Genomic DNA, 15,681 nt, shown 5'->3' on the forward strand with positions numbered 1-15,681 from the left:
ATTTGGTTTGCATTTCTTATCTTTTCTCTTTAATTAAGTTTTCTTTATTGTGCTTAAATTTGATATATCTTTGTGCATTATTGTGAAATTGTTTGTACTCATTGGGTTACACCGGGAACTTACAATTGGTATCAGAGCTTGGTCTCTTTTGATCAAGGTTAACCGCTTAGAGTAAAGATCATGGCAACCATAAAAGTTTCTTTTTTAGAAAGACAATCTATTGATAGACCACCTATGTTTAATGGTTCTCATTTTAGCATGTGGAAACAAAGAATGATGATTTTCTTACAATTGGTGGTATGTGGTAGAAGATGGTCCTTATGAAACTAGAATAGTTGACTCCACCACCAATTTGAGTAGATTAAAGACTAGACAAGAATTGAATGAAAAAGACAAGAGATACCTTTCTTTGAATGCCAAGGCCATGTGTATATTGTACAATACATTAGATGTAAATGAATCTAATAGGATTAAAGGTTGTAAATCTGCTAAAGATATTTGGGATAAATTGTGTGTATTTCATGAAGGTAACCAAGAGTTTAAAGAACAAAAGAAATCTTTGCTTGTTTCTCAATATGAATTTTTCAAAATGCATTCTCTTGAAAATGTTGATAAGATGTGTAGTAGATTTTGTGACATTATTGAAGATCTTAAATTGCTTGGAAAAAAATATTCTTTGGGTGAGAAAAATAGAAAGATTTTGAATGCCTTGCCAAAAGAATGGGAAAACAAAATAAATACTATAGAAGAGGCAAAGGATTTAAATTCTATGTCCATTGAATCTCTTGTGAATTCCCTAACCTCTTATGAATTAAAACTGAAACTCAAAGTGCAAGAGGAAGAAAATGCAAGAATGTATATGAGAGGCATAGCTTTTAAAGCATCTCAAGTGGGGGATAACCCATCCTTCATGGGTAATGAAATCATGGAAGTGGACAATGATATAACTCCTCACATCAAAAGTTTCAAGAAGATCTTCAACAAGAGATGTTCAAGAGGAGATTGCAAAGTTACATGGGATGAATGCAATTCAAAAAGAGAAAAAGAAGAGTTGGCCCAAATAGCACTAATGGCCGTTGGAGAAGATGAGGTAAGTTCTTATCACTCTTCTTGTGATGAAGATAATGAAGATGATGATGTGAAAATTCTTATGATTAAAATGCATAAAAGTTTGAGAAAATCTTATGCTAAAAATAAAGATTTGAAAACAAAAATAAATGATTTGTTGGAAGAAAACTCCAAACTTTTTCAAGAAAACAAATGTTTGAGAATGGAAAATGATGATTTAAAAAATCAAAAAAATGTTTTGAAAAGGAAGTTGGAAGAGACAACAAAGTTTTATGAAAAAATGTTGGAAGAACAAAATTTGTTAAAGAAAAGAATTAATGACTTGAACGAGTTTTTCCAAAATGAAAAACAAAAGTTTTCTCAAACAAAAGAAAGCAAATCTTTTCAAGGCACAAATAAGTTTGTTATGATAAGAAGTAAGAAAATTAGTTGCATTAAATCCACCTATGTGCAAAATACTTCTATCATGTGTCACTTTTGTTGCAAATTTGGACATATGCAAAATGATTGTTATGTAAAGAAAAATATGAGAAAAGGAATGAAATTCATGTGGATTGCTAGATCATGTCGTATTAACTCCCAAGGACCCTATAAAGAAAGGGTACCAAATGAAATTTCTCATATTTAGGTACATCATGAAGATTTGATCCAAGTAGTGCTATATGGTTGTAAGTACATTTGAAAATTTTGATATTCAATATGGTCTTGATTTGAAAAATAAAGGGGGAGTTTGTTTTTGATTGATGCCAAAAGGGGGAGTAGGATTTATTGAAATTTCTTTGTATGTTGGCACTTTCTAAGGGGGAGCTTTATTTGAACTTATTTGATAAAAGAAATCTTCATTTTGTTTGTCATCATCAAAAAGGGGGAGATTGTTGACCTTGGTCGATCAATCCTTGGTTTTGATGATTAACAAACCAAAATGTAGATTTGGGCTAATATTTTTATGTGAGTAATTTGTTAGAACAGATTCTTGTGGCATAAAAGAAGAAGCAAAAACAGGGCACTCATGTCGGACGCTATCGGACGTCCGAAAGGATGAAAAACATCAAGAAGGAAACTCTGTCGGACGCTCGTGAGGAAGCATCGGACGTCCGGAAGGATCGGACGCACGCCTCGGACGCACATCGATTGCATCGGACGTCCGAGAAATTTCGCAAAGATTTGATGACTCTCTGCTTACTTTCGGACGCAGGGTTCGGACGTCCGACAGGTGGTTCGGACGTCCGACAGGCACCTGTCGGACGTCCGACAGGCCAACGGCTAGTTTTGACAGCAATTAATATTTGACCGTTGGAGAGTCTTTTGGAGTCATTTCTCACCTTCTATAAAAACCCCAAAGCACAAGAAGACTAGAGACTTTTGCCAACACAAAATACAAGCTTACAAGTGAGATTTTTGAGTAGAAAGATTCTTTGTTGGTTGTATAAGGGGTTGGGAAAGTTGGGTTGTGAGGTTGCTCAAGTGAAGGTTATTCTCTAAGAGGAGTAAAACCTTGGTGAAGGTGAACCTATCACTTGAAGTGGTAAAACCTTGGTGAAGGTTGCCTCATTTGTGTAAAATAGTTCTTAATTGGGTGAGTGATCTTTCAAGTGTAGGTTGTTGAGGGTTAACTAGAATAGTTGTAAAACTCCTTGACTCAACCAAAGTGTGTTTGGGGTGAGGAAGGAGTGAACCTTCACTTGTACATCTTAGTTAGCATCGCCATCAATTGAAGAGGCTATTGGATTGATATTTGGTTTGCATTTCTTATCTTTTCTCTTTAATTAAGTTTTCTTTATTGTGCTTAAATTTGATATATTTTTGTGCATTATTGTGAAATTGTTTGTACTCATTGGGTTGCACCGGGAACTTACAGAATAGTTTTAAAGAATGAGGTTATTGTGGAATAAACTCCAAAATGTGCACATAAAACAAAATTTTTATATGAATTTTAAATTAATAAAAAGGCATTTAGATTCATCAAAAATTTTAAAACAAATATTTGTTAAAACAATTATCTTGGGTGGTCGTCACAAAAATAATAGTATTTCACTAAAGTTATACCCAATTACTCTTTTTTTGAGCATTATAATTCTAAAATTTTGTTTGAAAAAATGCATGCAAAGTGAGGTAATGAATTCTAAATAATAAAATGAATAGAATAATAGGAGTACAAGACTAGAAAGGGTAAAAGTGAGGTAACGAATTCTAAATAGTAAAAGGAGTATAAAGACAAGAGTATAGGCAATGATGGAGCCAAGGGGGGGCAGAGGGGGGCCATGGCCCCCCCTAAGTTTTGAAAATTTTAATTCATAATATGTAAATTTGTGTGTAAAATAAAATTGGCCCCCCCTAAATTTTTACAATTTTAGTTTATATTATAAGAGTTTATATCATGACTCAATTCATAATTGTTAATGGGCTAAAACAAAAATAATTATTTTATTGGCCCATATACAACTATATAACTTAGCCCAATGGATAAAAGATTTAAAAAAAAAATATTTTATCTTTAGTATTCTAAGAAAAGCTTACAAAGGAAGCTATTTGCCCACTTTTCTGATATGCGGATCAAAAAGGAAGTGTGGGTCAGTGGGTGACTTTTCATTTCCTTCTTTCTTTCACGGTGGCACTTGATTGTGGGTAGACCGTAGACAAAAGTAAAGTGAAAAAAGCAAGAAGACAGGATAACTGGAGTCTGGAGAAGAAAACAACAAAGATTCAAAGAAGATTCATCAAAATTCAAGGGTGTCGGGTGATTCACACCATGATTGGTTTGGACCGTTTGGTCATTGGTGGCTTCCGTGGCTTGGTCACTTGGTGCTAGAAAGTAGAATCCAATAACTTGAAGTGAAGTGGCTGGCTCCATTCTCTGGTGCCTGTACTAAACCTTTTCCTTTTATAATTAATTTATTATGAAATTTAATCTTTTCCTCTTTCCAATTATCTTATGCTCCTGTAAAATACATTTCTAGTATCAAAATTGTGATATTATACTATATTGGTAGTATATTTTTCTCAAGAAAAATAATTTGACATGTATAAAGTATTTTATTGTTTAATAAGTGTGTATCATTTAAAATTGTGGTTCCATACTCTATTTGTGGTTCAAAGAAATACTAATATAATGCATATATAATATTAATTTGGCATACGTATAATTTATTATGATAATTTGCTAGAGTTGTATATAACTTATGAAGTGTGAATTAAATTCAGGTTTGAAATTTATTCTCCATGGTTAGGTCAACAACAATTGATGCATTTTTTAAAAGAAAAATTATTGAAGATCAAAAGCACAAGGAGAGTGATGCTACTCCATCATCTATTCTTAGTGAGAGTTTGGTTGTTGAACCTCCCAAAAAAATTCAAAGAGTTGAACTTGAAAAGATTGATATTGCTTCTTTGGAACGTGATCCCGGAAAACGTCCACCTATATGGAGCTATCCTCTTAATCAACAAGATGAAATTCGTCGAGCTTATATCAATTGGGGGCCATATCAAGTTAAGCTTGAAAATTACCCTTCAAGTGGTTCAAAGAAACATGCTCGTCATTTTTGTAGCTCTTGGTTTGAATTGTTTCCATCTTGGCTTGAATATTCTCCATCAATTGATGCTACCTTTTGTCTTTCATGCTATCTATTTAGTAAGCCGAATGGACGAGTTGAATTAAGTGCATTTGTTCTTGGTGGCTTTAAGAATTGGAAGAAGGTCAATAATGGAGATAATTGTGCTTTCTTACGACATATGGGGAAAAATCCTAACTCATTTCACAGAATTGCTGTAAAAGCCTGCAATGATTTGATGAATGCTTCTCAACACATTGGAACTTTCATTGAGAAACAAAGTTTTGAGCAAGTTGAGATTAATCGATTAAGGCTTCAAGTTTCAATTGATCTAGTTCGATGGCTTGCATTTCAAGGTTGTGCCTTTCGAGGACGAGATGAGAGTGAAAAATCTCTTAATTGTGGAAACTTTCATCAACTTATTAAGTTGTTGGCTTCTTATAATGATAAGGTAAGAGTGATTTTCTTCCAGCTTTGCATTCTTTCTTGAATTTATATAATATGCATGCTTGAAAGAAATCTTTTTAATTCATAATATGCTTCCATTTAGTTATTATCTTTATAAAATTATAATTATGCTCTATTAACTGGAAGATAATTATGCTCTATTATCTTTATAAAATTATAATTATACTCTATAATTATAGATGGAAGATAATTTCTTGAATGATTGTTTAACTGTGTATATAGAAAAGGAAGTTGCTGAAAAATTTAGCAGTGATTCAATCATAGATGAATTTAGTTCTATGAAAGAACGTAGAGCTCAATTTACTTCTAAGAAAAGATGTTGAAATTTCAAAGTATGTTAATATAATTTTTATCTTTTTTCAATTGAAAATAGTTACATTTATATTACATGGTTATATATATATCTATTGCATAGGTGACATATTGGAGAGCATTTTTTCATGATGTGCAAATTGGATGGTTTGTAATGTTATAAGATATTTAATCAAAGGTTTTTTTTTTTGTTAATTTTTGTTATGATTGTACCACATATTTATGAATAGATATATCTTTATAATTAAATTTAATATTTGATATTATTAGATGTCATATATTTAAATAGAAGAAAATTATTTTGAACATAATATATTAAAATAATTTTATTAGGAAAAAATTTTGGCCCCCCAAACAAAAAAATCCTGGCTCCGTCACTGTATAGGGTTGAGAAGACTAAAGTTAAGGGAACCATAGTCGTGGGTTGGGATGAAACTATCAAAATGGGTGATTTGTGTGGGTTAAAGATATATAGTTTTACATAGTTTTGGTTATCTTACCTATTTATGGGCCTGTTTGGAACTTGAGTTTTTTGGGAGTTTGTCTAAAACTTTACTGTAGTGCATTGTAGAAGTTTTTGAAAAAATTTTGTAAAAGTTTTTTATAAGGTGAAAAACTTTTTTGTAGGAGTTTTTTTGTAAGGCGAAAAACTTTTTTTCCTTTTCTTTTTTTTTTCTTTTTCTCTTTTTTTTTTCTTTTTTTTTCTTTCCTTTTTCTTTTCTTTCTTCTTCTTCCCCGTTACCTCTGCCTCCCAGTAGCAACGCAGCCTACTCCACCTCCTACTCCGCCACCGGCCCCACCTCTAGCACCTCCCGCCACGATGTTCCTGATTTCGCACCCCAACAGCTGCTGCTCCACCGTGTGCCTCTCCACACTGTCCGTCCCTATTCCGTCCTCCAGCACATCGAACAGCGCCGAGTAGTAATGCAGCGCCTCCACGAACCGCCGCAAGAAGCTTCCCCCGTGGCTCAGGTCCTGCTGGTTGCTGGCGCGTCGAGATAGTTCATGGCCACGCACTCGGCGCATTGCAGGAGGAGGCCCAGGAGACAGAGGCCGGAGGACTTGGTGTCGCCAGCTGCTGCTCCACCCAAGGAGGCGGTTGCGGCGCCGGCTTCGAGCTCAGCAACGTCGTCGTCCTCGTTGTCTAAGTCGATGGTTCTGTCAGCGGAGGTGGAAGGGTTGTCGGGGCCGAGGGAAGAGTGGCGGCGTTTGAGGAGGAGAGGTCTTCGTGGTGGGCAGAGGAGGAGCGCTTGGACTGCATAGAGGAGGAGGAGTTGGAGGAGGGAAGAGCGTTTCTGCTGGGGGGAAGGAGAATGGGAATGGGAACGGAATTAATGGGGTTGGAAGCAGAAGTAGCAGTGGAATTGGAGTGGAGCAAACTCTGGAGCATGATAGATAGATAGATTGAATTGGAAGCGGTAATTGAACTGGAGTCTAGCCCGGAGAGGTGGTGGTGGGTTGGGATGGGAGAGGAAGAAGAAAAAAAAGGGAAGGAAATTTTTTTTTTTTGTGTGTTTTGTATATTTTGAAGTGGATAGGTAAAAAACTTAGAGAAGTTTTTTGAGGTTCCTATAGCAAAAGTTGTTAAAAAACTAGTAGGTAAAAAATTTGCTTAAAAACCTGACTTCCAAACAGGCCGTATGATTCATTACAAGATTTTATTTGTTTTTTCTCCCATATTCTTTGAGCAACAAAATAAGATATCATTGTAATCAACAAAAATAAAAACACATTATAATAATAAATAAATTTTTACCTAAAAAAATTACATAGAAGAACCAATAATGGTGAGTTTCAAATTTTGCACACTAGAAGAATCTCAAAATAATTTAAATGTGACTGCAAAAAATAAATTAACACTCAATGAATTAATTAAAACTTTGATGGAATAGAAGGAGGAAATAGGATAAAATGTAACAAAAATTAAAGAATAGGAAAAGAATGTTGAATATATCTTTGCAAAAAGTAGAAATCAATTATTGTATTGGTAGCGATTTAAATTTACTTACTAATGAATTTGAATTCACGTCTGATTTAATTAACACTAAATAAATAGTCATAATCTATCCATTTAAAAGCTAATAATTAATGGGTTCAATTGGGTTACCTGTTTGAAACTAATAAAATTGCATACCCATATTCATTTGTTGAATAACGAGTTGAAAAATTGGTCACTATTTATAACTATGAATGGGTGGAAAGAGTAATAGAATAAGAGATAAATAGATTGTGAAATTGGATAAGAGATTGCGTAATTTGATAGAATTAAGGTAGGACAAAGGGAATGTAGAGTTTGTGAGAAGGAGGAGTTGGAGGGATATGAGAAGTTGGGTTTGGAAGGTGAAAAAGAGGGTAATGAGAAGTAAGAGAATGTTGAAAGGAAATAATGCAAAAAAGAAAACATGGAAAGGAGGTGTAACAATGTTGTAGTTGATATGCTTTTAGGATTTCTTTAGGTATTTTTATGATCTTTGCTCATATTTTTTTAATATATTTTAAGGTTTTAGAGAAGATATATAAATATAATATAAATTAGATACTAAAGTACTTTTTTAAAAATTTTTTTAATCTTTTTTCATGTAACTAATATAAATAATTCATTTGCTATTATTATTATATTAAATGTAAATTCGTGCATAGCGTGGGTTACAATACTAGTTTGTATGTGTCCACATGTGTATACAATATCAATTTATAAAAGATAAATTCCAAAATAGAATATAATAAATAAATTAAAGATCTTTTATTGGATGGCTCCTCCAATAAAAGATTTTGAACGATTTTTTCTTTTTATTTATTAGATTATGTGATAAAATAAATGGTGGGAGCGTAAATAATAAAAAAATGGAATGCAAATAACATTTTTCAAAAATTATCTAAATGCAGAAGTTCAGAAATAAAAAGAAAACCAACAAAACACCCAAACATGTGCCTTTGACGTGCCAACATATTCTTCCCGGCACTGTTAAACCCCAAAAGGAGTTCCCAGTTAAAAGACCGGCCCCACCACGCTTCAGTCTCTCCCGTTCTTCACATTCACCATTCCACCGCCGTCTTTCTTTGGTTTGCCTCAATATAAAGCATCTCGAAACCCTCACAACGCCTTTCTTTTTCCCTCCGCTTATTGTAGGGTTTCTCGTCTCCGCCTTTCTTCTCTCTCTCAGACACGCCCACACACATTACACGCGGTAGAGCAGAGAAGAGATGGCGCAGTCGCTGGAATTGCTGTTAATTCAATTCCTGATGCCTGACAATGACGCCAGAAGGCAAGCCGAGGACCAAATTAAGCGACTAGCCAAGGATCCCCAGGTTGTTCCAGCTCTCGTCCACCACCTCCGCACTGCCAAGACCCCCAACGTCCGCCAGCTCGCCGCCGTCCTCCTCCGCAAGAAGATCACTGGTCACTGGGCTAAACTCTCGCCTCAACTCCGCCAACTCGTTAAGCAGTCCTTAATTGAAAGCATCACTGTGGAGCACAGGTTTTTTCCTTCAATTTATTTCAAAACTTAAAAAAAATTGTTTTTTTTTTCAATCACTGATTTACTGGTTTTTGGTGTTCAATTCTGCTCGACTTTAGCAAGAATGATGCTTTATCGTTTACAGTGGTTTTTGTCTTCAATTTGGCAGTCCACTGGTGAGGAAAGCCAGCGCGAATGTGGTGAGCATTGTAGCCAAGTATGCAGTGCCAGCTGGAGAATGGCCGGATTTGTTGCCATTCTTGTTCCAGTGCAGTCAGAGCGCGCAAGAAGACCATAGAGAGGTGTGTTTGCTATTCTTGATCACTTCAAGAAGATTCTTTTACCACTGTTCTGTAAGATAATACTGTTTGTTCTCATGGATTTTAAACCGTAAAAATAGAAGTTACACGAGGGTTCCTCCATTTGTCATGCACAGCTTGAGGGATTGCTTTATTTAATTCGAACATGCTGTTTATGTTGGAAATTTCTATCCTTTAATTTTCTAGACTGAATACTTTCGTGCTTGCCATGCTTTCTTTAGTCACCGTGGCTAAATGTAAAATGACTAAGCATTGGTTGCATGCTTTTTTGGTGTTGCAAGGTTGCATTGATACTTTTCAGCTCCTTAACTGAAACAATCGGCAATTCATTTCGTCCATACTTTACAGACCTACAGTCTCTGCTACTCAAGTGCCTTCAAGATGAAACCAGTAACCGAGTCAGAGTTGCCGCCCTCAAGTATTGTTTATTTGCATTTGTCCATTGATAATTTTTTTGGGTCAAAATTTAGGAGATGGTGAAAATCTTACTTGTGTGATTGTTGCTTGATTCATATTAACAGGGCAGTTGGCTCATTCTTAGAGTTCACCCATGATCAGGCTGAAGTAGTAAGTGATGTTGCTCTTGCAATCTCCTATTTTATTGAGATTGCATAATTTGTTGTACATTAAACATTTGTCTCACATGACCAAATATTGACTGATTGAGCATAAAAGACAAAGAAGGCAAACAAGTTGTGACAAGGCATTAGCGTACTCTCATTTACATATATATTGAAATTGTGAACAAATTCTGCAGATTGTGACATATGCTAATCTTATGGAATAGGTCTACAGATGTCAGTGAAACATTCTCAACTTTTTAGCCAGAACTGTCATGCTTATAAATCCATTCAGGAATTGATTAACATTTATTTAAAGTCAATGAGAGCTTCCACTTATATCATGACTTCTTTATAGAGCTTCTGAATAAATCACGGCTTCTAGATTTACCTTTATACAACAGGAGAAAGGTGGTAACTGGAAATCAAATTTGGTTAATTGCTGGTAGTTTTTGGTTAATTCACATCTGCTGGTAATTAACATTTATACCCTGGTTTATATATATTGTTCCTTTTAGGTCAAGTTTCGAGATTTCATACCAAGCATTTTGAATGTGTCAAGACAATGCCTTGCAGCTGGTGAAGAGGACATAGCTGTAATTGCATTTGAAATATTTGATGAGCTGATTGAATCTCCTGCACCACTTCTCGGGGAATCAGTGAAATCAATTGTACAGTTTTCACTTGAAGTCTGTTCAAGTCTGAATTTGGAATCAAATACACGCCACCAGGTTAGTTGTGGAAATTTGATCCCTGGAACAATGATGGCCTCTAATTGGTCATACAAGATAAGCTGAGTTTAGTTTTATTTATTTTTAGTTGCTTAGTAGTTCCAGTGTTTTGGGTGGTATTTGTTTGCTTATTCAATATGCTTTTCCTTTTCTTTTGATGGAGAAGCTGTTTCTGGCAAGCACCCATAGAAGATGTCTTTCTGGAACAGGTTTTTATTTTTGAAACTTTTAGGGCCAAGATACCATTTTTAAAAATTTTAATTTCTGGAATTTCATTTTTTGAGGCAGATCTTGAAAAAGCTAAATTTATAGAAAGCCTGTCTTAAGGCTATTATCACCAGTCTAAGCAGTTGGCTTTCTTCTTTCTGACTCGCTGCTTGCATTTTAAAATTTGAGTCTTGTTGCTTTTGTCAGGCTATTCAGATTATTTCATGGCTTGCGAAATATAAATCCAACTCACTCAAAAAGTATAAACTGGTTACACCAATTCTGCAAGTTATGTGTCCTTTGCTTGCGGAATCCACTAACAGGGAAGAAGATGATGATCTTGCTCCAGATCGTGCTGCTGCAGAAGTGATTGATACCATGGCTATGAGCTTGTCTAAGTATGTTTTCCCGACTGTTTTTGAGTTCGCTTCTCTCAGTAGTCAAAGTGTCAATCCAAAGTTTCGGGAAGCTTCAGTAACTGCATTGGGTGTTATTTCTGAGGGATGTTTGGACTGGATGAAACAGAAGCTGGAACCTGTTCTTCATATAGTCCTGGGGGCTCTTAGAGATTCGGAACAAATGGTGAGGGGGGCTGCATCATTTGCATTAGGTCAATTTGCTGAGCATCTGCAGCCTGAGATAGTATCTCATTATGAAATTGTTCTTCCTTGCATCTTGAATGCCCTAGAGGATGTATCTGATGAGGTTAAGGTATATACTTATCAAGACGAAGACTAATTCCAATAATTTTGGTTCTGTGTACCTAATAATTGTTCATTTCTATTAAGCAGGAAAAGTCCTACTATGCTTTAGCAGCGTTTTGTGAGGACATGGGTGAAGAAATTCTTCCTTTTTTGGACCCTTTGATGGGAAAGTTGCTTGGCGCCCTTCAGAATAGTCCACGTAATCTGCAAGAGACATGCATGGTAAGCATGCATTTTCAGTGCCGTAATGCATAATATTTACACAAATTTATAAAGTGATCTGTACTGATTTCCTCCTTGCCCGAATTAGTCTGCAATTGGTTCAGTTGCATCAGCTGCAGAGCAAGCCTTCATTCCTTATGCTGAAAGGGTTCTAGAGTTGATGAAATTGTTTATGGTGCTAACAAATGATGAGGACCTCCGATCACGAGCAAGGGCTACTGAATTGGTTGGAATGATTGCTATGTCTGTTGGGAGGACTAGAATGGAGCCAATTTTACCACCCTTTGTCGAAGCTGCTATTTCTGTAACTAAACAAATAACTTTTTTCTCATATTTTGGACTTTTGACGTTCCCTTGGCATCTCATATATTCTGTATGTGTCAGGGTTTTGGGTTGGAATTCAGTGAGCTTAGGGAGTACACTCACGGATTTTTCAGCAATATAGCAGAAATTTTAGATGAAGGTTTTTCGCAGGTATCCTTTGTGTTTTCAATATTACACCTTTTGTGTTACTTTAATACCAGTATGCTGATGCATTTCTCGAAACAGTACCTTCCTCATGTTGTTCCTCTGGCATTTGCCTCCTGCAATCTTGATGATGGCTCTGCCGTGGATATCGCTGATTCAGAAGAGGATGAGAACATCAATAGTTTCGGAGGTGTATCATCAGATGACGAAGCACATGATGAACCAAGAGTTCGTAACATCAGCATAAGAACAGGTGTATTGGACGAAAAGGCAGCTGCAACTCAGGCCCTTGGCTTATATGCTCTGCATACAAAGAATTCCTATGCGCCGTATCCTTGAGCTTTTTCGTGGATCTAAAATTATAGACTGCCTCTGCAAGTAAAACATGAGTTGCTTATATGTTGGAATTCCTTGATTGATCTTAAGGTATTTGGAAGAATCTTTAAAGATCTTGGTGAAACATTCAAGCTATTTTCATGAGGATGTGCGGCTCCAGGCTATTATTGGTCTGAAATGTGAGTGCTGTATATGCATATCTTGGCTTGTGCTTTTGGAGGTCTATCTACTTGTTTGTTTTATTTTATTTTTATTTTCTAAAGTTGAGGTTGACTAGTTCTGTATACATGTGTGTAATATGATGAATTCTCCTGCATGATTTATCCAAATGCATTTTTGAAACATTGTAAGATTTTCTTTTACGTCTTTGGAGGTAAACACATCTTGAGATATTATGCTTGAACCTTCTAAATTTAATAGAAGTCCCTCTTCATTCTCTGTGCTTAAAAGGTGAATTGATGGGGTTATCGTTTCCTTCGTTGGAGATCCCACGTTGTCTGTCTTGTATCACATTTTTCTTTTATCTTCAGTGCCTTGTATTTTGATTGTAAGTTGTCTTAAAGCGTCATTTGGTCCTTATGAAAATAACTAAGAAAAGCTGATATTTACTTGTTTGTATTGGCAGATATTTTGACAGCTGCACAAGCAGTTTTTCAAGCTCATAATGTGAGTAGGAATCAATCAATGACTCCCCGGGTGGAGTGCTCAATATTCGCATCTTTTGTTTTACACATTTTTCAACTATCAATTAGCATCTTATTATAAAGTTCTTGTTGTTCTTCATATTTGTGTTATACTTGAGCCCTTTTTAATAATCTCTGTAATGATAAAAAAGATCTATCTTGTAATAAGGCTTCATTATTGCTTGTTGCAGGAAGGGATGTTAAAGATAAAAGAAGTCCTTGGTAAGCTGATTTTTGGCAATAACTTCTATATGTAGAGTTTGATGATATATTCAACTAACTGAGAAATCTTACATTCTTTTTGCGAACAGACACAGTAATGAATATTTACATGAAAACAATGGTTGAAGATGATGACAAGGAAGTTGTTGCTCAAGCCTGCATGAGTGTAGCTGACATCATAAAGGATTTTGGTTACTTGGCCATGGAGCCTTGTAAGGATGAATTTTGCTGGTTCCTCTGTTATGTCTTTGGTTGCTTTTTTTAAGAAAAAAAAATGTTTTAACACCTTCCCATGGCTCCTGTGTTTTGATTACAGATACACCTCTGCTTGTGGAGGCCACTTTGACATTGCTCCAAGAGCAGTCTGCTTGTCAACAGATGGAATCTGATAGTGATGATGATGATGATCCTGAACACGATGAAGTGCTCATGGATGCAGTTTCGGACCTCCTTCCTGCATTTGCAAAGGCCATGGGTTCTAATTTTGCTCCCATTTTTTCTAAGCTGTTTGAACCCTTGATGAAATTTGCTGTAAGTTGGTTGCAGTGAACATTTGTTACCTACGAGGGATGGTCACATGCCATTTCATACACTGATTTTTATTCATTCAATTGGTTTCTAACTGTAGAGAGCTTCACGTCCACCTCCAGACCGGACCATGGTTGTTGCCTGTCTTGCAGAAGTTGCTCAGGATATGGGCACTCCTATTGCTGGTTATATTGATGTAATTGTTGTATCTGAAATTACTTGTTCTTTGTTAGTGTAGGGTTTCTTTAATCTGGAGTTGGTATTTATACGACTTGATTCATTTCCAGAATGTGATGCCTTTGATACTCAAAGAATTGGTATCATCGGAGGCAACTAATCGGAGAAATGCGGCCTTCTGTGTTGGGGAGTTGTGCAAAAATGGTGGAGAGTATGCTTTGAAGTATCCTTTTACATTCCTATGATTAGTCCTTAGTGATTCTTTGCTTTCATTGCTGATTCATTTGTTGCTGTTCATTTCATTGTTTGATGTCAAAGAGTTGTTATTGAAATCCTGTTTCTGCACTGAATACCTTACAAGCTGCTTAGATTTTTTTTTTTTTGGAGGGATGCTTTTGTCAGATTTCTGCTCATTTTCCTTAAATTATACTTAGATATTACGGTGATGCTTTGCGCAGTCTTTACCGGTTGTTTGGAGACTTAGAGCCAGATAATGCAGTAAGGGATAATGCTGCAGGTGCTGTAGCTAGGATGATAATGGTGCATCCAGAGGCAATCCCACTTAATCAGGTTTATGTGCTGATTAATCTGCCTTTCAGCTCTGAAGATCTTGAGTTGCTTCTGTAATTCTTAGCATAGATTGTTTTGGATCCAGGTCCTACCTGTTTTCTTGAAAGTCCTTCCTTTAAAAGAAGATCATGAGGAATCCCTGGCTGTTTATAGCTGCATTTGCAATCTTGTTTTATCATCTAATTCCCAGGTACTTATTTTCATTTGTTATCTGTTGATACAAAACTGGCTTGATCTTATTTGGTGGAAGCACGTCTCTTTGTTTTTTCCTGATAAAGCATTTTAGCCTTGATTGCTTTAACATCATTTGAGTGCTGTGCAGATCCTGTCTTTAGTTCCGGAGTTGGTTAATCTATTTGCCCAAATTGCTGTGTCACCTGTAGAAACTCCTGAAGTAAAAGCTCATATAGGCAGAGCTTTCTCTCACTTGATTTCATTGTATGGTCACCAAATGCAGCCTCTTTTGGCAAATCTTTCACCTGCACATGCAAATGCGCTAGCTGCAATTGCTCCAAACTGCTGACACTTGAGCAGATAATTGAAGTTTTCTTGGCTGTTTGATACGTGTTGTCAATACAATGAGCTGGTTGGTCTCATACAGGTATGTCACTTAGTATTGAGTGAAGAAGGAGAGAAGGGGGGTGGGGGTGGGGGGTGGTGTTACTTAGGCATTGGAGCCTTGTTGAATGGATTACCTCAGATGACCAAGCCATGCCCTAACCTGCTGACCTTACCCTGGAAACAAAAGTAAGAAGGAGAAAAAGTTGTTCCATGCTAGAAAGCTTTTATGTCGAGGATCATTTTGTAGACCTTGGCCAATAGCCGGAGAGTACATATCAAGTGCTATGAACCATTCCTTGAAATTTCTGATGTTGTCTTGGATATATAGCTTTTACACGCCTTCACGCTTATCCTGCAGTTGGTTTTTTTTTTTTTTTTCCCTCCAGGTGGTGTCTCCGATTTTCCAGCATGGAGATGAAGCCATTTCTTGCAATTTATTTTTTGTTATTATAGAAAAAAGTCATATGTATTTGTACCGATCATTCTTTATTTATTTTTGCTCAGTTATTTGAGGTTGATGACGTGCGAGGTTTCTTTT

At 36.0% G+C, this 15,681-nt stretch overlaps 1 protein-coding gene across 3 annotated transcripts; it reads left to right on the plus strand.

Moving 5' to 3' along the window:
• The first annotated feature begins 8,334 nt into the window (after positions 1-8,334).
• LOC113726745 (uncharacterized) lies at positions 8,335-15,664 on the plus strand. Of its 3 annotated transcripts, XR_011839181.1 has the most exons (21): positions 8,336-8,875; positions 9,024-9,156; positions 9,456-9,592; positions 9,696-9,741; positions 10,253-10,465; positions 10,880-11,383; positions 11,464-11,598; positions 11,687-11,902; positions 11,983-12,072; positions 12,148-12,395; positions 12,493-12,581; positions 13,028-13,068; positions 13,277-13,307; positions 13,397-13,519; positions 13,624-13,838; positions 13,936-14,031; positions 14,123-14,235; positions 14,447-14,582; positions 14,668-14,772; positions 14,905-15,183; positions 15,530-15,664. XR_011839181.1 is itself a non-coding variant. In XM_072075120.1 (20 exons), exons 1-20 carry the CDS (start codon positions 8,601-8,603, stop codon positions 15,653-15,655), a joined length of 3,072 nt encoding a protein of 1,023 aa, XP_071931221.1. In that variant the 5' UTR covers positions 8,335-8,600; the 3' UTR covers positions 15,656-15,664. The 3 variants fall into 3 exon arrangements, 2 of the variants coding, with proteins under 2 accessions (XP_071931221.1, XP_071931220.1); XM_072075120.1 differs by lacking the exon at positions 14,905-15,183 and having other exon boundaries at positions 8,335-8,875; XM_072075119.1 differs by having other exon boundaries at positions 14,905-15,664.
• The last annotated feature ends 17 nt before the right edge of the window (positions 15,665-15,681 follow it).

The sequence above is a fragment of the Coffea arabica genome, chromosome 2c (genome assembly GCF_036785885.1).
Source record: "Coffea arabica cultivar ET-39 chromosome 2c, Coffea Arabica ET-39 HiFi, whole genome shotgun sequence".
NCBI classification, from domain to species: domain Eukaryota; kingdom Viridiplantae; phylum Streptophyta; class Magnoliopsida; order Gentianales; family Rubiaceae; genus Coffea; species Coffea arabica.

What these genes read in the sequence shown, in the direction of transcription:
- LOC113726745 (XM_072075119.1), top strand. Translation starts at nt 8,601, where the DNA reads ATGGCGCAGTCGCTGGAATTGCTGTTAATTCAATTCCTGATGCCTGAC. An exon ending in TAGATGAAGGTTTTTCGCAG is followed by an intron (nt 12,073 to 12,147) that starts GTATCCTTTGTG and finishes TTCTCGAAACAG; the next exon opens with TACCTTCCTCATGTTGTTCC. An exon ending in GGTGGAGAGTATGCTTTGAA is followed by an intron (nt 14,236 to 14,446) that starts GTATCCTTTTAC and finishes AATTATACTTAG; the next exon opens with ATATTACGGTGATGCTTTGC.